Below are 27870 nucleotides of genomic sequence, written 5' to 3'. Positions count from 1 at the left end.
CCTGACCAGCGCGCCAACGGGCCAGGCAGCCCAGGAAACCGGCACGGGGGGCCCAGCCCCCCCTTCCTGTCCCTGGGGGCCCAGGCTGCGGAGGGGAGAGGCCAGGCCAGGACCCCTCCGGCCCCACACGCAGCGGCTTACATCGCCCCCGGAAATATATGCGGATCAGTTGCTGGGGCGCGGGGGGGGGGCTGCTGCACGCAGAGCAGCTGGCAGCAGAATGCGGGGCGGGGGCTTCGCCCTCAGCCCCCTCCTCGGCCCACTGCGGGGGGAGGGGGCTTCAGCAGGGGTCCTCTTCGCCCCGGCCCGCTCTCGGGGGGGCGGGGGGGAGTGGGCCCCGTCTGGCCCCGTCTGGCCCCCAGGGCAGCACCTTTCCCTCGCCGTCGTCCAGGGCGCGCCGGGCCTCTCCCCCGCCCCCTCGGCGCAGCTGGCTGGGCATCCTGCCGGCCGGCCTTTCCTCCGGAGGCGGGGGCAGCCGCGGAGCGGGCAGTGACGGGCAGGCGGCTTGACCAATGAGGCGCGGCCTGCCCGGGCGGCCTGGCGCGCAGGGCCAATGGGGAAGGCGCGGGGGCTCCGGGCGGCAGCTGGGCCTGACGTCATGGCTGCTGGGCAGCTGCTCCTCCTCCTCCTCCTCCTCCTCCTGCTGCTGCTGCTGCTGCTGCTGCCGCCCGAGCCCGAGAGCCGGAGCCGGAGCCGGAGCGCGGCGGCGGCGGCGGCCCCTGGGCGGGCGCGGCTGGGGTCGCAGCATGGGCCCGCCGGCTCTGGGGCGGCTCCAGCTGCTGCTGCAACTGCTCGTCTGGCTCAGCCCGGGGGGGCCGGCCGGTGAGTGGGGGGGCAGGCGGCGGGGGGGGGGCAGGCGAGGGACCGGGCCACCGCCGCCCCCCGGCCCGGCCCTGCCCTGCCCTGCCCGGCAGGCGGCGCCCTGGGCCGGGGGGAGCTGTCCGCAGAGTCGGGGTGCTGAAGGGCGGGCGGGCGGGCGGGCCGGGGCCGGCGGGAGCTGTCCTGCGCCCTGGTGCTGAACGTGCTCCTGGCCTGGCCTGCCGGGGGGACCGGCGGGAGGCGGATCCTGAGCTTGGGGTGGGGAGCGCGATCCTGTTGTCGGTTGCAAGGACGCCCCCAGGCTCCCTGCCTGTCGCCCCCCCTTCCCCAGCGTCCCATCAAGGGTCAGCCTGGGCCCAGGGTCGATGTGGCCTTTCGGGGGAAGGGGCTGGAACCCTCCGTCCCTCCCTCCCTCCCTCCGACGACTCGCTGCTCTGACTCTGCCCGTGCACATGGGGAACGGGGTCCCAGGCCGCTGCCCCAAGGAGCCTACAGCGCAAAAAGGGGGGGTAAGGCAAAGGCCACACGGGAAAGGTGGGCACACTGCTCTGTCCACTTCTGCAGGGAAGTGGGCAAACTGTCCCCTGACCGACATCCTCCGGAGCCCCTTTGTCCAACGCCTCCCCCCTTCCCCTTCTCAGACCCACTCATGGGGGGAAATGGATGACTTGTTCCCTTGTTGGCGAAAGAACCCCTCGGGCTCCCCCTGGCCGCTGTCATGGCCCACCTCTCTTCCAGCCCGCCTTTGGGCATCTCCCTCCAGCTCTGGGGGGGGGGGGCTTCCGACGTTGCCCCCCCCGTCTTCCAGGGCTGCTTCTCCGGGCAGCGGGTGCGCAATGCCCGTCTTCATCACTCCCAGGGTAGATGGAGCGATTCCGTCTGTCACCGGCATCCCAGGACATTTAATTACCTAGGAATGGATGGCTTTCCGCAAGAATAATGAGATCGTTTTCATGGGGAAGGACGTGGCTGGCGGGACTTGGTGTGTGCTCCCTTGAACTTTCAAGGAAGTCTTTTCTGGCCAAGGCTGACGGGGCTTCCTTGAAACCTCACCCTCCCCCAATCTCTGCCCATTCCCCCAAGCCTCCTGTGGTGGGGGGATGGCCAGGGCTCCTGCTGGGACTTCCCAGTGCTGTGACTGGCAGGCTTGTGGGGAACACCCTGATTAAAATATCTCCTCTTTGCCCTCTGGGGAGATCCGTCACACACACACACACACACACACACACACACACACACGTCTCCCTGCTGACTCAGAGTAGTTTATAACTCTGTAGACACAAATGTGTGTGTGTGTGTGTGTGTGTGTGTTAAGTGTTGTCAAGTCGCTTCCGACTTATGGTGACCCTATGAATCAATGTCCTCCAAAACGTCCTGTCCTTGACAGCCTTGTTCAGGTCTCACAAATTGAGGGCTGTGGTTTCCTTTATTGAGCATATCCATCTCTTGTTGGTCTTCCTCTTTTCCTGCTGCCCTCAACTTTTCCTAGCATGATTGTCTTTTCCAGTGACTCTTGTCTTCTCGTAATGTGACCAAAACACGATAGCCTCAGTTTAGTCATTTTAGCTTCTAGGGTCAGTTCAGGCTTGACACAAATAGCAGAGCTTAATTAAAAAAACACACAAACAAACACAAATAGCAGAGCTTGGGGGTTACTGCACTTTGTATTCCCAGCAAAGAGTTTGAAAATGTTGTAAAAAATATCGCTTTAAAAGGGTTTTTGGATACCACAGCTTATAAATGGTTGGAAGACGTCTTCACAGCTAAAGGGGCCAAACAAAGTCTGAATAGTATTTTTTATAACGTTTTCAGACTCTTAATACATCGCTGGGAATACAAGTGCTGTAACAGCCATAAATAAACAAAGTAAAACATTTACTGCATGGAGACCAACAGTCAGTACAACCTTCTCAAGCAGAGTGAATAAGAGTACAAACAGGAATGTCTCACAATTTCTGTTGAAAGACGGTAGCCTGAAAGTGGTTGTTGGTATCCATGAAAGAGAGGCCAATGCAGAGAAGGCCCTGCTATACTCACCCCTTTAAAGGAAGGAACCCTACATGGATCTGGCCTCTTCACTGGGTATGAAAGGATGCGGGAGGCCATATGGCAGCCATCACCACATCTTGGGGTGGGGAGTTCCACAATTGAACTATGTGTTGTGTGAAGAAATACTTCATTTTGTCACATTAATTTCCACTCATTCACAGTTTGGAGAAACCCTTTTGGAGATCCTCACAATCTGTGTTGGTTGTCACTGGGCTGAAAAACGTCTTGTCATCTCATGTTTGGGCGCTTCTTGGCCTCCATTCCAGACTTTTTTTGTGAACCAATTAAATAGCACTGGTCCCAGTAGCAAGCCCCGTGGCGAGGAGTTTCTTTCCTCCCCTGGCGAGAACCCTCCGAACTGCCTTGTTTAATCAGCAGCTGGTCCATGGCAGAACCAGTCCTCTCCTCCCATGAGGGTTAAGGTTACTCAGAAGCCTTTGGAGGACTTTGTTGTTTTTGGAAGTCCATGGCGGGGGAGTGAAAGCGCTCAGGAGGTGGCATGACCCTGGGACCAGCATAAATGCCCCTTGTGCCAGCGCACGGGGCATTTAAGGTGGTGCCAAGCCACTTAGCGCTGGTGCCAGGAAGTGGCACAGCTGTCACCTGCTCTGCATTGGGCTGCCCATCTATAACCTTAAAACAGAGTGTCAAATTAATTCTTACCCAGTCATTTAACAAACAGATTGCTATTTTCAAATGGTTTTTATGGGCCTAGATCCACCAGAGTGTTTTGGAGGGTGGAAGGACAGGAGCTCATATGCAGTGCAGTTTTCTGGTCTCCCCCATCCCACGGCAGCCTGAAAGCCCCCCTGAAATCCTGTTTCTGGGGTCAGGAGGAACATTTCAGTGGGGGGGGGGAGACGCATTTCAGGCTGCCAAGTCAAGGTAGGGAGCCGTCTTCTGGGTGAAATAAAGATGGAAGAAAGCATTTGTTTGCAGCTAGATTAATTTGCTTCTCCGGTGACAATGCTGGGCTTCGTATGACCCCAGGCTCTCCAGTAGTTCCGCTCTGGCAGGACATTTTTTTCCCAGAGGGATGCATTCAAATGTGAACTCCCCAGCTGAGGAGCCTGAAGAGCCCCCACCCCCCCCCTCTGTAGCCCAGGCCTGAGACTCCTCCAAAAGAAGCTTCTGATGCCCCAGGGCCAATCCACAAAGAGAGGAGGGGAGGGCCATGCTTGGCGCAGGTTGCTGCTTGTGGCTTTTTTAAATGATGGAGCAGTCTGGCATGCCAGAAAATTCCGGCAAACAGCTTTCCACAATCTTTGGCTTTCAATCCTGGGTTGAAAATTAGATACATGAGCTTTTGTCTCCTTAATTATTCCCCTTTAAAACCGTGTTCCCATTGCTGCGGATTCAAAGAGATGCTCCAAGTGGGGAACTTCAGTACGTGTCTGAACGCAGGCTCATCTGGTGGGGACACAAGAGAGGGGGCCTTTTTATGGAACTCCCTCTCCAGGGAGGTGCGCCCGGCCTGGCCATGTTCAGTCTTCAGGAGGCAGTTATAATTAGGGCTGCATTTGATGTTTGGTTTTTTTTATTGGTAGTCCTAACTGGAGTTTTTAAATTGTGGCCTTTTATGTGTTTTTATAATTGCTGTTTAAGCTGCGTTGAGTTTTGCAAGGCAGAAAGGCAAATAATTAGTTTGATATTGTCCTGTAGTGAGGTGGAGAGAAAGATGACTCCCACAAAGTTACGTATCCCTACAACTAATTCTGAACCGGGCCCAATAAGTGTGGATCAAAAACTCCATATGCTGGGGCCAGGTACAGTCGCGATGTGTGTTTGTGTTTGTACCAACCCTGGAAAAGCACCCAAGTTTGCATAAAAACATCCACAATTAAAAAAAAATACTTGACAAGAACATTTAAAACTTTTTTTAATGACTTTAACGAGCAAAATAGATCTTGCAGTGCTGCATTGAGAGATCTCAGCTGCTACTTTGACAGTTGCTTAGCAACTTCATAAATAGTCAAAACCAATGGAGGCAGCTGGGAGACACAGCTGCCAGGTGTATCAGGAGCAGGAGGAGGAGGTGATGGGGGGAAGGGAGGCGGCAGAAGCAAGGAGGATGGCCGAGGCTCAGCCAGGTGGGCAGAGGAGGCTGTGCTGCGAACAGGCAGGCATGGCAGGCGTGGCACAGCGCCCTGCAAAGCAGCTCCCTTCTTTCCCGGTGGGACTCAGTGCTGGTTCCTAGGGATGGTGGCAGAAGGTTCAGTGCTTGTGTAGACTTCCCTGGGGGAGGAGGGGGGCAAGGAGGGAGGCATCCTTTGGCTCACACTCCTGGCTGCAGGCTGAATTCAGCCCCACCCTCCTCCTTTCTTTTCAGATGGGCTCTTTGTCACTGACTATTTCACCCGGACACCCCGCAAGCTGAATGCCTTCCGATCCTTCCCCAGCATCGAGCTTTTCCATTTCCGCATCCCTGAGGACACGATCGTGGCCGTCTGGAATCTCATCACCTTCAAAGAGCAGGGTGGTACCTTTGGAGACCAGTGCCCAGACCGAAGCATCACTGTGTGAGTGGGTGGGGGCAGTGTGGGGGGTGTTGGCCAGTGGGGTTTGCTTGATTATAGCAGAGGGGAAATGCCCGGAGGCAGAAAATTGGCACCCATAGCAAGATAAAAATCCTATTCAGCCCTGGGGTGTGTGTGTCCATTGTTCTGAACTTGTGAATTAACTCGAGTTCAGCAATTTCACACTGTAATTTCCCTTTCAAATGTCATTGTTTGTGGCAGTCCTCAAACAAAGACATTTCCAGTGATGGGATAACAGTAGGACCCCCAGTTGGCTGAGCTGAACAGATGTGGGGACATAGATCCCTGGAGCCTTGCAGGCCTTTTGCTCTGCACTTGGATCTTAGTTTAGGTGGAGGGAGGGGTCTTATGTGGCTAAGTGCTTTCCATGGGACTATTGACCTCTGCTGCTAAAGACCCCCCCTGAATCTCAGAAGTTTCAGAATGGTCCTACCCTAACCCAGAGAACCATTTCCCAGAGAGAAAGGGAGAGTGCTGCTTTAGGGCCCTGACACAGTGTGCCTGAGTCCCTTTCGTCCACACAATACCATGCACACACACACACACACACACACAGCAAGTTACCTTGTGTGGTCAGAAGACACATATGCACTAGGCATGTCTGTGTGTGAAGGAGACCGACTTTCCTGCTAAGTCCAAGGGCAGTCTGGGAAAGTCCAAATGTAAGGAAGAGATCTTCCTTCCTCCGCCTCTCACTCCTATGCTAAAGAGCAGCTTGCCTAGATTTTGCACCTGGCACAAAACTGAGGAATTGGTTTTGGCAAAGTAACAGTACCCATAGGCAAGTCTGAAGGGATCACTGATTCCTGGATAGAGTAAAAATGGAAATAGTTGTGTTTTTTTTTAATTGAGGGGAATAAAATACACTCAAGTAGTCATGATTGTATCAAGCATTCAAAAATAGCACCAAATGCTAGAATGCCCACAGTGAAATGTACCATGGCCACACCTACTTGCCCAAATGCCCACACACACTTCTACAGTTTGTTCCATTCCAGAAGAGTAAGGCAGGAGCTGGAGGGGGTGTAGAGAGTCACCCTCAAGTCAGGTCCCAAGCAGAGATTTCAAGTGAGGATTGCAGCCACCCACCTTGACAGCCACCAAGGGAACCTCAGGACTACATAAAGGAGAGAGGGGACCGTCCCCCCCCCCCACAGAGTGTTTCCTGAGGCCAGAGGCAGTGGCCCAAGCAAACAAGCCCAAGGGGAACAGAGGGCAAGGAGGGAGCCAGAGTCTGCTGCACAAGGCTGGGCTGAGCACAGCAAGGGAACGGAAGTCCAAACACAGGGCAGGATCCCACGGAGCTGGCTTTGATGGAGTCATGCCCCTTTGCGGCCCATCAAGGCCACTCTTGGCTACTCAGGCTGGCAGTGGCTCTCCAGGATCACAGGTGGGGGAGGTCCTTCACATCATCTACTACTAACAGGAGATGGCAGGAGCTGAACCAGGGACCTTCTAGGGGCAAAGCGGAGGCTGTGCCACTCAGCCAGGGCCCCTCCCCGAGACAAGCACAATTTGAGGCAAGGTTCTGGCTTCAGTCATAAGACATAACTTCCCAGTTATGAACAAGGCAATAAGAAGGTTTTCTTTTCCCTGGGCTTGGGAAAGGGAAGGAGCGTCTGGGTGGGCCCAGAGGGTTGGGCTCCCTGGCTGGTGAGGGCTGTGCTGGAGGGAATTCCCAGGACCCGAGAAGTTAACCAGTGGAGGCAAGGAGGGGATCTCTTGGGGTGGGAGGAGGCCCGTTAGAGGGGTTCTTGGCTACTGGAGGTTCCCCTGAATTGTCCTGTATCGAGTCATGTAAAAGAAAACCCTTTTGTTGAATATGCTAATGTATGGCTGGAGTTGTCAGAAGGAATATTAATGCAATAAAAGTTGTCTCAAAATGCACCTTGACTAACTGCAGGGCAGACACGAGCTCATAGCCTGAAGGAGCTCCGGGGTGGGCCGGAATCTGGTGGGGGGGCTTCTCTGCTTTCCTGCTGAGCTCTGAGGAGACCAAACCCTCTGTGCTCTCCAGTGCCCCCAAGTGGCCATTTTCTGGGCCCTGCACATGTGGGGCAGAGGTGAGCTACTCCTGCAACTGTGATGGAGCTGGGAAGAGCCAGACGGACGCTTGATAGGAGCCGCTCCCTGTGAGCAAGCCAGACCACATAGGAATTATGGGAGACTCATTGCCAGGAGAGCCTAAGGACACAGGAACGTCCGGAGAGCCCTGCTGGGTCAGACCAGGGAGGGTTTCTCTGTAGCCCCAGGCATCCTGCCTCCTCACGCAATGCCCTGCAGGCCGATGCCCTTCCCTGATGTTTCCTCCTGTCACCAGCCTACAAGGCCGACCCCTTGGGCACGGCTTTCCTGCGTTCCTTCTGCTCCCAGGCGTCCCTGCTCATGGCATATGCCCCGGGGTCCCACCAACGTCCTCAGGCAGTGGGTAGGAGCGGGGCTTTGGCAAGGGCACCTGCCGTGCCCCCCTAGAGACCGACTCCTCAGGCAGCTGCGCTGATTCCTAGCAAGGCCCATTTCTGAAGCCACCGCCTTGGCCCAAATGGGCCAAATGGGCCATGGTGGGGGTCTTTCTTTCATGTAGGGTGGCCACATGGTTGTGCCTGGGGGGCCCTCATAGCGGCTTTGAACCTCCAGAGCTCCTTGGAAGCTGTTCAGCCCCAGGCGTGGCTCCTTCCAGGACATAGAGGCTTCTTCGGGGGAGGGGGGTTCACTTTGCCCACCCCAAGTCCCCTTCTCTCTGGCCACGCCCAGTCTGGAAATGTTGTTTAAGTTGCCATCTGTTGTCTGGAAGGTTTGCTGCGCTTTCCACATATCAAGTTGCCCCCCTCCCGCCCATATTAGTCATCTTCTTTCTTTGATACTAGGCAAGAGAGAGAGAGAGAGATAAAAATCAATATGAATAGCCAAGTATTGGAAAATGAAATTCTTTAAGCAGAATAATTGCACACAGGAAGCAGGAACTGGTTGTGCGGGGAGGGCCTGATGCTGAAATGGGGCTGCGTGCTGAGTCCCCTCCCTGCTCCATCTGTCTCCCCCCCACACAAGAGAAAATGAGGGGGAGGATCAAAACTCTCATCTTGCCAAGTCTGCAGTGAGCCTGGTGCTCAGCCTCCCCCCCTCCCAGGTCTTTCCACAGGAGAATCTCGGGGGCGGGGGGGGGGGAGGCAGGCTTCATGTCAACTCCCCACCACCACTTGGTTTGAAGAAACTCTGCCCCACCTTCACCCGAAGACTGGGTGGCGTAGAAGCGTGCCAGCTGTAAGGCATGCCCACAGCCAGGCGAGCTGTGGCTGCGAACAGCACAGAGAAGCCCAGGCCCAGTGCTTGCGAGGACAAAGGGGGAGGAGGCCTGCCCCTTGGTGAAGCCACCCACTGCCTCTGGCCCCTGCCCGCCCACCTCCTAAAGCCCCACAGAGTAGGGGCTGAGCGGGAGTCGTCCTGAAGGCAGGCAGGGAAACAGATGTGAAAAGACAGGCCTGCCCTGGATGGGTGTGTTGCGGAGGGGGGGGGAAGCTGTTGGGGGTACACTGGAAGGGGGGTTCCCCCTCAGAGCAGAGGATCAATGATGGCTCCTGGGGGCCCCTTGCAAGTCCCTCTCCTTGGAAAGGAGGATGCTGCTGGGAACCTCTCCCCTGCCTTCGGACCCTGCCTCCCCAGGCTGACTTTTCGTGTGGCTTCAGTCAGAGTCCAGGAGCCTCTTTTCCCTCGTGCCCACACACGCAGAACCCCCGAGGGGTGCCCAGACTCACCTCTCTCTCTTTCCTTGGCAGGTATTTCCGCTCAGGGGCCCCCCCAGTCATTAACCCCTTGCACACCCACTTCCCCAGGGACACGGCCGTGCCGGGCTCCTTTGCCCTCACTCTCACCTGGACCCTGCCCAACAGGACCACGGGGGTCTTCAACATCTCCAGCCCCCTGCCTGGGGACTGGTTCCTGGCTGCCCACCTGCCCAGAGAGCAGGGCAAGATTTCTGTCAAGGTGAGACTGGGGGAATGGCGGGGAGACATGCATTTACTCTCTGGTTGCAGGAATGTGGAAGTCAGCAGGCAGGCCTGAGAAAGGAGAAGCGGATTGGGGCTTAAGTCCAGTTCCCAGAGTGCCAATTCCTGGTGGGCAGAAGCAGCGGGGGTGGATCCTGTGGGTGGGGGTCCTGGGTTACTTCCCCCAGGTGGGCTCCCTTCCCCCAACAGGGTCCATGCCTTGCAGGTTCTGCACTTCCAGGATCAGTCCCTGCATTTCTGATTAAACTGTCAGGTAAAGGGGAAAGGTCTCTGGGAAAGACCCTCCGCCTGTCTCTGTGGAGAGCAGTCAGCAGTCAGGGGGGATTGTGTGGGGTAGGGTTGCCAGCTCTGGGTTGGGAAATACCTGGAGATTTTGGGGGTGGGGCCTAAGGAGGGCGGAGTTTGGGGAGGGACTTCAGCAGGGTATAATGTCATACAGTCCACTGTCCAAAGCAGCCATTTTCTCCAGGGGAACTGATTTCTGTCACCTGAAGATCAGTTGTTATCCCAGGAGATCTCCAGCCATGTGGGGCTATAAGGGCCAACAGTCTGATTCCCTGTAAGGCCACCAAGTCTTGTGCCCCAGCATCACCCCCCACCCCATCCCAAGAAGTTCCGTGTTCTGCTGCCACCACACCCCGGGGGGAGCAGTCTGTTCTTTCTGAAGGGGGCGGCTGTGGGCCTCTTGTCAAAAGCGTGCCCCCCCATTGCAGGGCCTTGCGGAGGACTGCCAGTACCTCTTCCAGCCGCAGCTGATTGTCCAGCGCCTGGTGGGCCTTGGGGTGCTCTACCCCGGCTATGTGACCGAACACCTGCTGACCCCCCACAACAGGTCCCTGCTCTACAAGTAAGTGCCAGCAGCACGGGAATGGCTTTCGAGGGGGGGGAGGGAGGAGGCGGACAAGGCTCAAGAGGATTCAAAGGCTCCCCCCACCCCCTCTGCAAGCCAAGGGACAGATGCTCCCAAAGCAGGAGACAGGTTCTCCCCAGGCCCTCCACTTCCCGCACAGACTTCGTTCAGGTTCCTTCCTTCCTTCCTTCCTTCCTTCCTTCCTTCCTTCCTTCCTTCCTTCCTTCCTTCCTTCCTTCCTTCCTCCCTCCCTCCTTCCTTCCTTCCTTCCTTCCTTCCTTCCTTCCTTCCTTCCTTCCTTCCTTCCTTCCTTCCTTCCTTCCTTCCTTCCTTCCTTCCAAGTCTAGAGTGCTGCAAAGAGCAATACTGGGCACTGAAGCACCAACTCTGCAGGAAATCTTGCTCAACACCCCCACCCCCTCCAGCTTCCACTGGCTTTGCTCTCACATGCAGCAGCCTTTTTTTTTTTTTTTGGGTAGTGTCAAGGCCTTGAGAGCCCCCACCCTGCGTTCCTTAGAAAGGGGGAAGCCTTTCAATTCCACACTGCTTGTGTTGCAGAATGACAGCCGAGCTCCCCATGGCCCCCAGCACAGAGGCCCTCTCTTACCTCAGCTGTGCTGGTGTGTGCATGCGTGCATGTGTGTTAGGGCTGTGCACATTGGTAAACACGAACCGCAAATAAACCCGAAATGATCCTTTGGCAATATTCAGGCTTATTTTCTGCTGAATACCAAACCTTGGGAATGTGCCCAAAGCCGAACAGGCAATCCCCAAAAATCCAAACAGATATTTAGCTTTTTTTGGGTTTCGGCTATTCGCTGTTGCTCAGATGCATGGCTCTGCGCCTTCTCCCATTTTTCTATCTTTCTCTTGGGTTCTAGGTGGGTGGTGGGTTCTAAGGGTACCTTGAATACTATTATTTCATTGTATAAGGATGAGTTTAAATTTTGTACGTACCCGTTTGTATGTTTCTTTTTTGTTTTGTTTTATGTTATTAAAAAAATTTTTAAAGAGAGAGAGAGAGAGAGAGAGAGAGAGATCTTTGACTGGTTTTGTTAGGGCCCCATAGGTGGGGCCCTTTAGAGGTAGGGGTTGTGTAATCAGAGCCAACTTGGTCTGACCGACTTTCCAGGTACATCACCCAACAGAAGACTAGTCTGCAAAGCAGAAGGGTCCTTAAGAGATGGGGCTTACCCAGTCCCATCCGGAGGGATATACCCTCCAACTAAAAGCACCAGCTTTAACAGCTGCTGATTGGGCTTCTGATGAAGACTCCCTCACCTGCACGGATGAGCAATTGCCTTCAGAAGGGCCCCCTTGGTCGAGACTTTAGCTGGCTCCAATATCACCGCCCCCCCTTATGAAAACCTGCTCTCAAACTGAAGATTGCCCTGAGCAGAGCCTTCATTTACCTGCAGTGTAAATCTCTTTAAATCAGATTTTTGATGACTGCATTAAAGGACTGTTCACAGGGTGTTGTTTGCCAACAAAAGAAATATTTTCTGTGCCTTATTTTTCTTGCATTTAAGCTGTTTTCCTCAGTTTGCATGATGTCCATGCAAATTAGCTTCCAAAGTGACCCAGATACGAAGGGAGTCCCCAGACTTTGAGGTGCCAGCCTGCCAATCGTCTCTTTCCACCAGTCCTCAGCAACACTGACCTTCTGAACCTGAAAACTGATTGACAGCTCGGATCTTACAAATGCCTGGAGGATGGGGCTTACCCCTTTGCCTACCCATAAAATTAGACCCCCTGTCTCAAACTTCACCAAACTTCGGTGTCCACCTAAGGAGAGTCCCCTTGCAACTATGCTGCAAATTTGGTGACTCTACCTCGAAAAATGCACACACACCCCAAGCCTTGAAAATAAATTCCATAGACTATAACGGGGGAATGGGGGAAACTATAATGGTGGATATGGGTATTCAGCTTATTGAGGGTTTACCGAAAAATTCAGGCCCAATAAACCCAAACCTGAAATTTACAGAATTTTTTTGTGTGTGGACAGCCCTTGTGTGTGCATGTGTGTGTGTGCAGACTCAGCTCGAGGGTCAGCTGGCAGGCAAGGCCGGGAGCGGCCATGACGAGGCCCTTCCTCTCCCCCGCCAGGGTCTTCATCCCCAGCTACACCTCCCGCATCGTGGTGCAGCTGCGGAGCTGCCACGGGGCCAACCAGAGCGGGGAGGGCTGCCCGCTGTGGCTGAAAGTGCGGGGAAAGGCCCCCCCTCTGCACAACTCCACCGCAGTCGACTGCCGGGAGCGGTCGCCCTGCCGCCTGGCCCTGGACCTCCCCTTCTGGCAGACTTGGCACTACGTCCTGGTTGAGAAGGAGCTCGGCGCGGCTGGCAGCATCCAGTTCCAGCTGGTTGTGCAGCTGAAGGGTGAGTGGGGCTGCCGGGGGGCGGGGGGGGGGCAGAACAGGGTTGCCAGGTCCTTCTTCGCCATCGGCGGGAGGTTTTGGGGGCGGAGCCTGAGGAGGACTGGGTTTGGGAGGGGCTTCAATGCCATAGAGTCCAATGGCCAAAGGCAGCCATTTTCTCCAGGGGGACGGATCTCTATCAGCAGGAGATCAGTTGTAATAGCAGGAGATCTCCAGCTGGTACCTGGAGGTTGGCAACCCTAGGGCAGAAGCACCGCATAGAGGGTCTACCAATGCTGCATGCAAAGAGGAGGAGACCGGCTAAGAGAGCGCAGAGGCAGACCGAGGGGCCCACCAGGGTTTGGCCCCTGGCTTATGGAGGATTCCCTGGGCCCAAATTTGGAACAATAAAACACCCCACAGCAGCTAAAGCAGCCAGCAATGAAATACAACCACCAGTGGGAGCGGAATGGGGGGTCCTCTCTGAGAGTCGGGGGGGCTCTCTGACTACATCTCCGACCCCCCTCCCTCTGCCTGCAGACTGCTCCCGGACAGGCCTGAGCCGGGCCCTTTTCCAGCTGCCCGGCTCCAACCTGAACATGCCGCACTCCTTTGGCTCCGCAGGGGGAGCCCCAGCCATGACAGACAGCCTGCCCCCCTCCCCTCTGAACAGCTCCTCGGCCCCCACAGCCCCTCCCCCGGCCAGCGAGCGCTGCTGGCCCATCCGGCCCACCCTCCGCAACGAGCTGGACACCTTCTCGGTCCACTTCTACATCTTCTTCGGACCCAACGTCTCGGTACCTCCCGACCGGCCGGCCACCTTTGCCATCGGCCTCCTGCCAGTGCTGGACAGCGGAAGCACCCTCAACCTGGAGCTCCGGCTCAACGTGGTGCGTGGGCCAGGGGAGGCGGAGGAGAGGGGACCCCCCCTGCAGAGGGGTTCTGGGAAGGGGAAGGGCTGGGGGCACGGAGGCCTGCAGGCCAACAGCCCAGGACATTTGGGGGTGGGCGCTGCGCAGGGGCAGGGGGCTCTCTCCATAACAGGAATTCTGTCCTCACAGTCCTCTCTGCGGGGGGAGAATGCCACCGTCTTCGCTTGCTTGAACCACGAGGTCCCTCTGGCTCTGGAAGAGAACTCCTCTGTCAGCTGTGAGACAGGTACGGGGTCCGGCTCTGCACTGCCGGCCGCACTGGAATGGGGAGGCCCCACTTGGCCGTGCCACGTTCTGCAAGGGTTCCCGTGGTGTGTGTGTGGGGGGAGGGATTGTGCTGGAGTGGGAGGGGGCCGTGCCCAGGCCTCTGACCCCCCTGCTGCTTTTCCTTGGCAGAGCTGCTGGCTGGGTTCCTTCTGTCCATCAATGCCACGGCCCCCCTTACCCGACTGCGGATCCCCTACCCCCAGACTGGGAGTTGGTACCTGAGCCTGCGCTCGCTGTGCACCTCTGACCGTGGGTAAGGCCGCCCCGTCCGCCCTGCCCCGAAGGCTTCTCGCCAGGGTCCGACTCCGTAGAAGGCAGCTTCCGGAGTGCCCTGCTCTCTGCCACCAGGCCTCAAGAGGGGAGCGTCAACCCACCCCACTCTCCAAGAGCTGCTATGGGCGCTGGCGAGGAGGCCCTTTCCACCTTCTGGACAAATAGTTTCCCTGGGCGGGCAGAAGGCCTCGGCTTGGGGTTGCCAGGTCCTTCTTTGCCACAGGTGGGAGGTTTTGGGGCGGAGCCTGAGGAGGACGGGGTTTGGGGAGGGGAGTGACTTCAATGCCATGGAGTCCAATTGCCAAAGCGGCCCTTTTCTCCTGATGAACTGATCTCTATTGGCTGGAGATCAGTTGGAATAGCGGGAGATCTCCAGCTAGTATCTGGAGGTTGGCAACCCTACCTCGGCTGCTTCTCTCCCCACCCTCCTCCCCACTGACCCTCCCATGCACTCTGCGCATGATGACCCCACTCCACACAAAGAAGGACTCGGGTGAGAGGGGCCTTTCCCCACCGCACTCCAGCCGACCCCCTACCCGTTTCTCCCCTCCAGGCTGGAGCCCTGTGGGAACGTGACGGCCGAGGTGTACCTGCGGACTTACCTCTCGCCCTGCATCGACGAGTGTGGCTCCTACGGGCAGTGCAAGCTACTGCGCACCAACAACTACCTGTACGCTGCCTGCGAGTGCAAAGCGGGTGAGCTGGGCGGGGGGGGGGAGCCAGCGGCCGGCAGGCAGGCAGACGGGGGAGGGGGGGCAACGGACTGCTCCGAGCAAGCCGGCTGGGGTCGCTCGGGGCTGCAAGAAAGACACTCTGCCCACCCTCTGAGGCACTGGCTGGTTTATGGGCAACCCTTTGCTTCAGGGGCTGAGTCACAAGTGACAAAGTCCACATGGAGACCAGGGGGGGCCACCGTGGGCTCTGCGCTGGGAACTAATTTCCCAGGTGTGCTGGGGCCCAATTTGGATCAGGACCCTGGCGCACCAGGAGAAAGAGCTTGAGCCCCCCCCCCCCCCGACCTGAATGGCCCTGGGGAGTTGCTCTTGGCCCCCTGGGGAGGGGGAACAGGGACTGTTGGCGACTCATCCCAGTTCCAGGGCAAAAGGAACGCCTCTGTACGCAAATGAGCATCTGGGCGAACTTTGATTATAGCTTTGGACACATCTTCAAGACAGCCATTAAAATAATGAGCTACGGACAGGGTAACAGCCTCATCTTTACCAGACAGCAAATATATTAAATGATAATCATGTGAGCATGCTGGAAAGTGTGAGATCAATGGAGTAATAAAAGAAGATCTTATAGGAGACTATAAATCACAACTGAATACAGAATGGGTGTTTCTGCCTTTGCCTCTCCACACGGGCACGCTCTTTGCTTAACTGGACCGATCTGAGAATCTGCCAAATAATTCATTGAGGGGAAAGGCATTATGTCCGGCCAAGAAGAAAAGTCTTTGAAAGGTTGGAATAGTTACGACTTTTAAATAACCTGGAAGCACTGTAAAAGACGGGGTGCTCAATCCCCAGAAAGAGGGTGCGCATTTCCTTTTGGCATCACCACATAGTTCAAGATGATCCCTTTGTTCGACATCCATAAGTATCCTGCTCACAACCACACAGGCCTTTCCCAGCAGGGCTCAGAGTCACTTCTGGGGCTCTTTCAGGTCAGGAAAAGAGCAGTGTGGGGGGAGAGACTGAACCTTCCCCCCACACACACACACTGGAGTCCCGATCCAAACTGGGTCCCCACATGCAAGTTGCCAGCGCAGAACCCCACCACCCTCTCTGCTGGCAGTCCAGGTGTCCACCTCCTGGGCTTGGCAACATGTAACTCAGAGCGGAGCCAGGCAGGGCTGGCCCTCAGCACCACAGCCAGGCTCCGGGCAGTGCCCTGCCAGGAGTATGCCAACCCCCAGTCCTTCCCAGGGCATCCAGGCTCAGGGGAGCAGACCTTTTCCTTTGTCCTGCTGAGGCCATGGGGGAGAAGCATTGCATTACGGCTCCCAACACGAGCAGAACCAGAAGGCCTGCCGAGGGGCCCCTTAAGAACATAAGAAAGGCCCTGCTGGATCAGACCAAGGCCCATCAAGTCCAGCAGTCTGTTCACACAGTGGCCAACCAGGTGCCTCTAGGAAGCCACAAACAAGACATCTGCAGCAGCATTATCCTGCCTGTGCTCCACAGCACCTAATATAATAGGCCTGCTCCTCTGATACTAGAGAGAATAGGTATGCAGCATGACTAGTATCAATTCTAACTAACAGCCATGAATATCCCTCTCATCCATGAATATGTCCACTCCCCTCTTAAAGACCTCCAAGTTGGCAGCCATCACCACATCCTGGGGCAGGGAGTTCCACAATTTAACTATGCATTGTGTGAAAAAATACCTCCTTTTATCTGTTTTGAATCTCTCGCTCTCCAGCTTTGGCAGATGACCCCGTGTTCTAGTATTATGGAAGAGGGAGAAAAACTTCTCCCTGTCCACTCTCTCCAAACCATGCATAATTTTATAGACCTCTATCATGTCTCCCCTCATGTCTTTCCTTGTGGTTCCCCGCCCTGACTCCCGGCCCCTCTCTCTCTGCCCGCAGGTTGGAACGGCTGGGGCTGCACCGACAACGCTGCGGCCTTCTCCTACGGGTTCCAGCTGCTCTCCACGCTGCTCCTCTGCCTGAGCAACCTCATGTTCCTCCCGCCGGTGGTCATTGCCGTGCGGAGCAACTACCTCCTGGAAGCGGCCGTCTACATCTTCACCATGTTCTTCTCCACGGTGAGTGAGGGTGGGGCTCCCGGGAGTGAGGTGGCCGCAAACCCACCTCTGGAGGCCCACAGGCAGGGGGAGGGGCACACCTCCCTGGGAACTTTTGCAGCAGGAGGGTCTTGGCCTGAAACCTCCGGCTGATGCACTGCAGTGCCGCATCCCCCTGCCCCAATCTGTTCAGCAGTAAAGAGGCTCGGGTTAGGGGGTGTCCCGTTTGGCTGCCCCGGATGCTCCCTCTTGGAAGGCCTCCCCCCCCCCAGAGCGCATCCCATCCCTCTTGGGTGGGATCTCGCATCATGTCCCTGTTGTGTACCTAACGACAATCGATTTAATTGGATGGGCTCATATTCTGGGTGAGAAAAAAGGCTAACCCCCCTGCCCCATTCTGAGAGGTTTCAATCCCATTCCCCCTCAGCAGTCTTTTCGCTGGACTAATCTGTGTTTTCTCCCAGCCCCCAGACCATCTCCTTTGAGCTTTTCAAGTTCTTCACACTGCTGGAAGGGAGGGTGGGAGGCGGTCCACTTTTTTTCAGGCAGCCCAAAATGATCCCTTCTTTTTCAATGGGTGAAAACTAACCTGGGAGGGAGCTGGGGGGGGGACCCCCACAGTGCAAATAAGCTCAGCTGGGGTTTGGAAGGCTTTGTCAAACGAATGTCTGGGGGCCCCTTCAAGACAAACAACATTGATTCAATATGAGCTTCCGTGAGTCAGAGCTCACTTCCTCAGAGGCTCAGATATGGGGACTGCTACTTAAGGGGAAGATTACAAAAGGGAATGGGGGGTGCTGAAACAGGGAGGTTGGATGAGAATTCCATCGTGAGTCTTTCGGGCATACAGTGAGGGAAAAAAGTATTTGATCCCCTGCTGAATTTGCCCATTTGCCCCCTGACAAAGAAATTACCAGTCCATAATTTTAATGGTAGGTTTATTGTAGCTGTGAGAGACAGAATAACAACAGGAAAACCCCCAGAAACCCAGAAGACAAAAGTCAGAGATTGATGTGCATTATAATGAGTGAAATAAGTATTTGATCCCTTGGCAAAAGATGACTTAGTACTTGGTGGCAAAACCCTTGTTGGCAATTACAGAGGTCAGACATTTCTTGTAGGTGGCCAACAGGTTTGCACACATCTCAGGAGGTATTTTGTCCCACTCCTCTTTGCAGATCCTCTCCAAGTCAGTAAGATTTCGAGGCTGATGTGTAGCTACTCGAACCTTCAGCTCCCTCCACAGATTTTCAATGGGATTAAGGTCTGGAGACTGGCTAGGCCACTCCAGGACCTTAATGTGCTTCTTCTTGAGCCACTCCTTTGTTGCCTTGGCCGTGTGTTTTGGGTCATTGTCATGCTGGAATACCCATCCTCGACCCATTTTCAATGCCCTGGCTGAGGGAAGGAGGTGCTCACCCAAGATTTGACGATACATGGTCCCGTCCATCGTCCCTTCAATGCGGTGAAGGTGTCCTGTCCTCTTAGCAGAAAAACACCCCCAAAGCATAATATGACCCCCTCCATGTTTGACGGTGGGGATGGTGTTCTTGGGGTCGTAGGCAGCATTCCTCCTCCTCCAAACACGGCGAGTTGAGTTGATGCCAAAGAGCTCGATTTTGGTCTCATCTGACCACAACACTTTCACCCAGTTCTCCTCTGGGTCATTCAGATGCGCATTGGCAAACTGCAGACGGGCCTGTACATGTGCTGTCTTGAGCAAGGAGACCTTGCGGGCTCTGCAAGATCTCAGGCCTTCACAGCGTAGTGTGTTACCAACTGTTTTCATGGTGACTATGGTCCCAGCTGCCCTGAGATCATTGACAAGTTCCCCCCGTTTAGTTCTGGGTTGCTTCATCACCATTCTCATGATCATTGTAACTCCACGAGATGAGATCTTGCATGGAGCCCCAGACCGAGGGAGGTTGACAGTTAGGGTTAGGGTTGTCACCTTCTCACCAAGCTGCTTGGCAATAGTCTTGTAGCCCAGTCCAGCCTTGTGCAGGTCTACAATCTTGTCCCTGACATCCTTGGACAGCTCTTTAGTCTTGGTCATGGTGGCTAGTTTGGAATCTGATGGACTGATTGCTTCTGTCGACAGCAGAACCCTAACCTGGGTGGTTGATAGGGGATCAAATACTTATTTCACTCATTATAATGCACATCAATCTCTGACTTTTGTCTTCTGGGTTTCTGGGGTTTTTCCTGTTGTTATTCTGTCTCTCACAGCTACAATAAACCTACCATTAAAATTATGGACTGGTCATTTCTTCGTCAGAGGGCAAACGGGCAAATTTAGCAGGGGATCAAATACTTTTTTCCCTCACTGTAAATTGTGTCAGGGATGAGAACAGGAGTAAGCGTTACTAACAGATAGGCAGAGTGATGAAGTCAACTCGCAGAGAAGTAGTCTGAAGTCTAAGGCCATTTATGCATGGGAGGTTTTGCCTTGGATTTGCTGCTCTGTAGATGCACATTTTTCCCTTCTGAATTCTCAGAACTCAAAAATAAACCCCCATGCAGTTTTGAGAAATCAGATGGGGAAAATGTGCATCTAGAAAGCAGCAAATCCAAGGCAAAAAAACCCCATGCATAAATGGCCTTAGGCTTCAGACTACTTCTTAAGTTAAAACTACCTGATAGTTGGAACAAGGTTACGGTCTGATAAAACATGTTAAGAATTGCCAACTAAATTTCAAAGAGGTTGGTCCTGTAGAGCTATCCAAACTCATAAAGAAATTAAAACACTTCATGTCATTCTGATTTAAACAGAGATTGTAGTGAGTAAGGAAATCCAACAACGAGCCCCATGGCGCAGAGTGGTAAGCTGCAGTACTGCAGTCCAAGCTCTGCTCACGACCTGAGTTCGATCCCGACGGAAGTCGGTTTCAGGTAGCCGGCTCAAGGTTGACTCAGCCTTCCATCCTTCCGAGGTCGGTAACATGAGTGCCCAGCTTGCTGGGGGTAAAGGGAAGATGACTGGGGAAGGCACTGGCAAACCACCCCCAAAACAAAGTCTGACTAGTAAATGTCGGGATGTGATGTCACCCCATGGTTCAGGAATGACCTGGTGCTTGCACAGGGGACCTTTACCTTTACCTTAAGGAAATCCAAATCTCTGCTTAAGCTAGGATGACATGAAGTGTTTTCATTTCTTTATGCATGTGGATTCAGCACTTTCATGCTGTATATTGTCTTTGAAAGGTTGTTTTTTTGGGGGAAGAACAGATCTGCGAGTGTCCGGGGACATTAAGATGATCCCTTACTGGTTTCTGGATGTGATTTCTTATGGCTGATTTGTGTTCATTGACTCTCTCAGGCAGACATTGCCATGTTTGTCAAATGTAGACTGTAAAAGGGCATTTTTGGCTCATGATGGCACCTATGAAATTGGATGCTATGCAAACGGAAGACCCCATGATGGTGCAGCTGAGGCTGTTGGGCCCTTTAATGGTGTTCCCTGAGTGTAGATGGGGACAAACTTGGCATCTAGGTCTGTCTGTCGCAGGGTTTGGTCTCTAAGTCTGTGTCTCTGTGTCTTTGAAGGTTTGTCATACCGAATATTAGCCCAACTTCACTGGTGTTTTTGACTTCATGGATAGTAACTCTGTTCTTGCCATCTTTCTTAACTGATTGTTATGGCTCCTCACTGTGAATATCTAATTCGAGCTTGCTAGCTAACAGTGTTCACAACAGTTATATTCCTAACGATGATGAATGGGCCACAGGCTAAAATTAGTCTGGCCTAATTTGAAACAAAACTGCCTTTTCCCTCCCACTTGAAGCACTGGGCTCTTTGACTTGAATGGATTAAGCAGAAATATTCCAGATGTGGACCTCCCCTCAATGTACACAAGGGCCTTACAACACCGTCTGTTTCCCCCCACCCCACCCACCACAGTTCCTTCCCTAATAGTCTTCAGCGTGGAGTTTGCCTCTTTCAAAGCTGCCACACGCTGAGTCACAGTTCTGGACAGATGAGTCCCAGCCTGCAAGAGCCACTGCAGAGGATGGGGGTCTTGCGCCGGAAGACCCACCAGTGGGCCATGAGGGTGGGCCCTGTGCAGGGGCCCCAGCCACAAGTGGCCAGCAGGGAGAGGCTAGGGGTGGGGGCCTGGAGGCTCAGAAGTGCTCGGGAGAGGCTGCCTTGGGGGGGGGTGTGAATGGGGAGCAGGGAGGGGGAGAGCGTGGGTCTCTCTGCCATGACTTAACCCCCTCTCTGAACTCCCACTGCCAGTTCTATCATGCCTGTGACCAGCCGGGCATTGTGGTCTTCTGCATCATGGACTACGACGTGCTGCAGTTCTGCGACTTCCTGGGCTCCCTGATGTCTGTCTGGGTCACCGTGATCGCCATGGCCCGACTCCAGCCGGTGATCAAGCAGGTGAAGGGGGGTTCCGTGTGGGCAGCATCACCTTCTGCAAACTTTGGGGGGCGCTCTGGGAAACGTCTGCGACGTGCGGGGAATGGCCACAGTCATGCACACATGTTATGGGGCCAGCAGGGTCACTTAGGGGGCTGGGAGTTCTCTGCTGGGATAATCCTGCCTCTGTGGGTCTATGATAACCCCATAGGCCGCCTCGGCTGGGGCACCCGCAGGAATTAGGGACCAGTTCCGCTTGGAGTTTATGCTTGATGGAGTTTATGCTAGAGGGGTCAGGTAATAGCTCCCAGGAAGGTAACATTTTATATATCTATTTTTAAATAGAGTTTAATTTTTTTGTAGTTCCAGCTACAGTGCCTCTTATAAAAAAAACTGGTTTATAAAGAAATCTATACATGATGTAAACATAGGCTCCCTTAAGAATAAATGCATGGAAGCCCTGCTTTTCTTCAAAGAGAACGACTTGTTCATCTGTCATCTGGCAATGTAATTACTCATGCACTGATATTATGGGGGGGGGATTGGCAGGTCACCCCAAGTACGGCCCACAGATCCATCCCTTTGGGCAATCCGTCACTCTTCATTCACGCCCAGGAGCTGCCCGGTCTCTGCTGCTGGCTCAGGACTCTCATCGCAGAGATCCGGATGAACACAGACATTTCCTTCCCACCTCGTGGAGAATGGTCATCTGGGCCAGAACTATTGCCAGATGTTGCCTCTGGCTGAGATCATTTACTTTTTACGGGGCAAAGCAGGGCAAGGCAGGACAGCTACACGACAGAGGAGAAAGAGCAGGCATCAATTGAAAGGAGCACTGGAAATAAAAAAGCCCCAGATAACCAGGGGTGTGGATTCCATCCTGCAAAAAGCCTCTCCGGACTGCAGGCTGTAGGGGAGAATGCTCACACAGCCTCAAATAGAGTCTAAAATACATCATTCCCTAAAATAAAGAAGTCGGAGATTTAAGATACTTGTAGCGTACCCTTGAAAGTTGCAAGAAAGCATGACTCAGTTTTAGAGCAATATGCTTTCATGGTTATAGCAAGCAACTGATAGGCACTTGTATCTAAATAATACATGTGTGCACAGTGCGCGCTGTCAAGTCACAGCTGACTTATGGCGACCCTGTATGGTTTTCAAGGCAAAAGACGTTCAGAGGTGGTTTGCCATTGCCTGCCTCTGCATGGCGACCCTGGACTTCCTTGGTGTTCTCCCATCCAAGTCCCAGCCTATTTGCCCCCACTTCAGTTTTCATTTTCTAAAGGGGCAATGAACAAATGGAGAGGCCAGGACTGGCGCTCTGCCTCCCTGGCCACTGATTCACCCGCTTCCCCTCCTGGGCAGGTGCTGTACCTGTTGGGTGCCATGCTGCTCTCCATGGCGCTGCAGCTGGATCGACACGGCCTCTGGAACTTGCTGGGACCCAGCCTCTTTGCCTTGGGGATCATGGCCGTCGCCTGGGTAAGGACCTGGGGGGCGGGGTCCGGGCACCCCTTCCCCCTCCAAAACAAAATGCAGAAGCCCAGCTCCTGCTCCCCCCACTAAGACAAGAGCCTGGAACCCACCTCGCTCACCGCACTGGAGTTTCCGTAGCCCCTTGGTAGCCTCCCCCCCCGGCCACCCCCACTCCAGACTCCACTGGAGTTTTAGTCATTCTCGCGCCTGTGTTCAGGACTTACAGGAGAGGCCTTATTTGGCCTGTACTTTGCCTAGCAAAAAGGGGGCTTTAGAATCTGTCATTTGTTAATTCTTGATACATACCTTGGCCTGCAGCTTGTTCCCATGAGCTGTAATACTGAGGTGACTCCAGCCTGATTTGAGTCCAGGAGCACCTGAGAGACCAACAAGATTTTCAGAGTGCCAGCTTTCGAGCGTCCAAGCTCCCTCCCTCAGGTACCTCCCTGACAAAGGGCACCGTGCCTCCCGAAAGCTCACACCTTGAAAATCTTGTTGGTCTGCTGGGCTTGACTCCAGCTGTTTCACTGCAGACCAGCCTGAGCTGCCCTCTGAAATTCACTCTGGCCTGCGGTTTGCTTACAGAAGAGGTGACTGAGAGCTGAAAGTGGGTCCGGGACCCCTGGCAAGATCCGGTGCTCCTGACTCACCTTTTCCACGCAGGAGGGCGAGTCCACCCCTCCTAGCCCACGGCTGCTGTCTGTTCCCTGGCCCTCAGAGGACCCAGGAGGGGCAGAAACACCCTCCGAGTCCCTTCTGTGCCTCGGCAGGCCAAGCAGACCCCCAGGGACAACCTTGCAGAAGCCCAGGCCCAGCTGCTGAGCCCCACATTTTCATGCTGCCCTTCTGCCAATGAGCCTTGGGGTGGCATATGTACTTGTCCCCCTCCCCATTTTGTCCCCTGTGAGATTGCGGCTCTGGCCAAGGTCGCAATGGCAGAGCAGGCATTTGAACCTGGGTCTGACACGCTAGCCACTGCACCGCACTGCCTCTCCTGTCGCTCTCCTTTTGCCTGCAGACGGCCCGGAGCATCCGCCGGAGACGCTGCTACCCACCCACCTGGCAGCGCTGGACGTTCTACCTGCTGCCCGGCGCGCTGATCGCCGCCTCGGCCGTGCTGCTCTACGCCTTCGTGGAGACGGAGGAGAACTACTTCTACATCCACAGCATCTGGCACATGCTCATCGCCGGCAGCGTGGGCTTCTTGCTGCCCCCCCAGGCCAAGGCCGAGGACGCCCCTTTCGCCGGCCCCCTGCCCCGCCGGAAGGGCTGCGGCTACCAGCTCTGCATCAACGAGCAGGAGGAGCTGGGACTGGTGGACCCGGGCGCCACGGCCTCCGTCACCAGCGTCTGCACCAGCTGATGGGGGCTCAGGACAGACCCTGAAGGAGGGAGCCCCAAAGCCAGAGACAAACTCCTTGTTGGGACGTTGCGCCCCCCCCAGCCCGCCCCACTCACGTCGTCCAGCCAGTGGAGCCCTTGCCCGGCCACCAACTCCCTTGCCTGCCTGCAGGGAGGCAGCACGGAAAGGGGCCCCCTGCGTGAGATGGGGCTTTGGACTGTGGCCCAGGCACCCAATGCCCCAAGGCAGCCCTGGCTTCATCCCCGACTGCAGGGCTGCTCTGCCCCCCAACCCACCCTCTGATATGCCAGGCGCACCGGGAGATGCTGGGACCCATCCTGGCTGGCAGTGTGGAGCAGAGGGACATGCTCCTCCTGAGTGCTCAGGACAGGGCCCTGGAGGCTCCAGCTCTTGCTGGTGGTGCAGGAGTTGGGCCTGGTGGCTCCTCCAGGGGCGAAGGGGCATGCAGAAGGGCCAGTGGCAGCACTCTTGCCGTTGCTTAGGGCCCTACGGAGCAGGACGCTCTTTGGGTTGCACGGCTGGGCTGCCTTTCTCCTTGCTCGGGACACTTCCTACAGCTCAGGACATGGCGGCCATTTCTCCCCTTTGCCAAATAACCAAGGCCAGAGAAGTCTGCCCCTGTGTGTCTTGACTCTGTGTGGGTCAGGGAGGGGGGAGTGGAAAGAGCGGGACCTTGGATTGCAGGGGTAGGAGGGATTCCGCACTGGCTGGCGAGGGCCTCTCCTTGGCGGCGAACAGGCACAGGCAGTCACAGGGGCCAGGGGGGGCTTTTCCTTGGGGCCCCGTCCCAGCTGAGCCCCCTGCCTCGTCTCGAAGCATCTGCCTCTCAGCCAAGCCCAGGGCTTTCGCTTTTCCGCTCTCCCGGTCAGTTGCTGCTGTGTGGGAGGGGCCTGCCCCCACCCCTGGACGACTGGGTGTGCCTCTGTGTGGCTTGCAAGATAGACATGGCCTGTGGCTGCATTCACCCCATACAGTGAGGGACATGCAAGCCGAAGCAGTTGGCCTCCTTCCTTCCTTCCTTCCTTCCTTCCTTCCTTCCTTCCGTCTTAGCCAGAGGAGGGAGTTGAGAAAGAAAGGCCCAGGGGAGCTGGGAAGGGAGAATGGTGAGGAGGAGCCACCCTCACCCAGCCTTGCAGCCTCCAGAAGCTCCCTGGCCTGCTCCTGGGCCCCTCAGCTTCCAGAGCCGCCACCATGCAGGCATCTCTCCGTCTTCTGAGAAGGGAAGGGTCTCGTCCCCATCCATGCCTACAGAGCAGAGGGGCTTGGTTCACACAGTTTGGGGCAGAAGCTCAGGCAGGATCTTCTTCCCAGGGATGTGGGGGGGGGGGCGCTGCATACAGACTCCCAAAAGGCCCTGCACCAGGTCAGTAGGGTTGCCAACTCTGAGTTGGGAAATTCCTGGAGATTTAGTGGGGGAGACTGGGGGAGGTGGAGGTTGGGGAGCAGAAAGAATTCAGCAGGGTTGTGATCCCTCTGAAGCTGCCAGTCCCTCCAGGGGAATGAATCTCTGTATTCTGGAGATCAGGCATAATCTGGGTGTGCTCCAGGTGCTAACTGGAGGTTGGCAACCCTCTAGGTCAGCCTTGTCTCCTCTGACTGGCAGCGGTGCTCCAGAGTCTCTGGCAGAAAAGGGTCTTGCACATCACCTACTGCCGGACCCCATGAAGCGAGATGCTGTCTGTTTGGTTTTCCAAATGCCCCTTTGGGCTCAGGACCCTTCGCATTCGGAAGTGATGCCCGAGAGCTTTAAAAAAAAAACCACTCTCGAATGTGTGGGCTCTGCAGCCACAAGAGGAAGCCGGAGGCCCCTGCATCTGTGACGGGATTGGAGAGGGTCTTTGGTCCTCCTAAATGACTTGCAAATCAACCCCCTACACCACTTTCTTGTGTTATGCTTATTTGGTTGGGGGGGGGTGTGGAGTGGCTTGGTCATAAACACCCTTGTGGAAGAGCAGAAGTTTTTTCCCATGGTGGTGGGGAAGGGGCTGGTGTCTGGGCCAGAAGGGAAGAGAGTTGGGGGAACAGGCAAGAGCAGTTCAGAGGAGGGCCCAGGAAGGACGCTCATGTTCTAGTGGGTGGTATCCAAAGGGGGGGAATTTCCCCCTGTAGATGGCAGGAAGCCCCTGCTACGTTATAGAATCATAGAGTTGGAAGGGGCCATACAGGCCATCTAGTCCAACCCCCTGCTCAGTGCAGGATCAGCCTAGAGCATCCCTGACAAGTGCTTGTCCAGCCGCTGCTTAAAAGAGCTTGCCAGGGAGAGGAGCTCACCACCACCTCCCTAGCTAGCTGATTTCATGGTTGAAAACTCTTACTGTAAATGTTTTCCCTAATATCCAGCCAGTACCTTTCCACCTGCAATTTAAACCCATTCTTACGAGTCCTATCCTCTGCTGCCAATAGGAACAGCTCCCTGCCCACCTCTACATGACAGCCCTTCAAATACTTAAAAGGAGCAATCATGTCCCTCCTCAACCTCCTCTTCTCCAGGCTGAACATTCCCAACTCCATAAGGCTTGGTCTCCAGGCCCCTGATCATCCTCGTCACGTCTCTGCAACCACACAATTCTGTCCACATCCTTTTGGAAGTGGGGCCTCCAGAACTGCACACAATACTCCAGGTGCGGCCTGACCAATGCAGTGTACAGTGGAATGATGACATCTTGGGATTTGGATGTTATCCCTCTGTTAATACACCCCAAGATCGCTTTAGCCTTTTTGGTCGCTGCACCACACTGGTTGCTCATATTTAACTCACAGTCCACTCGTATCCCAAGATCTTGTTCACATACACTGCTACCCAGAAGTGTATCCCCCTTCCAGTATGCATGTCCCTCATTTCTGTTACCCAGATGTAGAACTCGGCACTTATCCTTGTTGAATTGCATCTTGTTCACATCCGCCCACTTTTCCAGTGTGCTCAGATCTTGTTCGATTCTCTGTCTATCTTCTGGGGTGTTCACTACTCCCAATTTGGTGTCACCTACACAATTAAAGAGTTGTCCCTCCACATCCTCATCCGGATCATTTACAAAAATATTGAAAAGTACCGGGCCCAGAACCGAGCCCTGTGGCACCCCCCCTCCCCCGCTGGACACCTCCATCCATTCAGATGAAATGCCATTGACAACAACTCTTTGAGTGCGGTTCTCCAACCAGTTCCCTATCCACCTAACTATCCTAGAGTCTAGTCCACAGTCCTCTAGTTTACCTATCAGAACATCATTGGGAACCCCATCAAAAACTTTACTGAAATCCAGGTAAACAACACTGACTGCATTCCCTTGATCCTGTAAGCTCATCACTCAATCAAAGAAGGAAACGAGGTTGGTCTGGCAGGACCTGTTGGGGATAAATCCGTGCTGACTTCCCTGGATCACCAAGTTGTCTTTCAGATGCTTGCAGATTGATCGCTTTAAAATCTGCTCCAGAATCTTCCCTGGGACAGAGGTCAAACTGACTGGCCTGTAATTTCCTGGGTCATCCCTCCTCCCTTTATTGAAAATTGGGATAATATTTGCCCTCCTCCAGTCTTGTGGCACATCTCCCATCTTTCAAGAGGTCTCTTTAAGTGCTCTCGGGTGCATGCCATCTGGCTTGGGAAATTTGTACTCATCCAGTGCAGCCAGGTGCTTCTCAACAACCTCTCTGTTCATGTCAACCAGCAGCCTGGACCGCCGTGCCTGGCCTGCTGCCGTCTCTAGATGAGCCCGTTCTCTTCTTCAGGGAAAAAACTGAGGCAAAATAGGCATGGAGCCTTTCTACTTTCTCTCTGTCCTCTGTCCGAGTTTCTCCATTTTCACCCCACAGTGGGCCTGTGGCCT

General features: G+C 54.9%; 1 protein-coding gene across 1 annotated transcript; it reads left to right on the top strand.

The window, feature by feature from the left end:
- The first annotated feature begins 746 nt into the window (after positions 1 to 746).
- On the top strand, positions 747 to 24058 carry TMEM8B (transmembrane protein 8B). Its single transcript, XM_056849105.1, has 13 exons — positions 747 to 822; positions 5198 to 5387; positions 9179 to 9386; positions 10123 to 10256; positions 12369 to 12640; positions 13159 to 13508; positions 13680 to 13776; positions 13947 to 14070; positions 14644 to 14786; positions 16687 to 16865; positions 21082 to 21228; positions 22573 to 22689; positions 23702 to 24058. The coding sequence occupies exons 1-13, from the start codon at positions 747 to 749 to the stop codon at positions 24044 to 24046; spliced, it is 2382 nt and encodes a 793-aa protein (XP_056705083.1). The 3' UTR covers positions 24047 to 24058.
- Positions 24059 to 27870: the final 3812 nt, after the last annotated feature.

The sequence above is a fragment of the Euleptes europaea genome, chromosome 4 (genome assembly GCF_029931775.1).
Source record: "Euleptes europaea isolate rEulEur1 chromosome 4, rEulEur1.hap1, whole genome shotgun sequence".
In the NCBI taxonomy this organism is placed as follows: Eukaryota; Metazoa; Chordata; class Lepidosauria; order Squamata; family Sphaerodactylidae; genus Euleptes; species Euleptes europaea.
The sequence above is the reverse complement of the archived record's forward strand: the minus strand, read 5'-3'. Positions and strand labels throughout refer to the sequence as shown.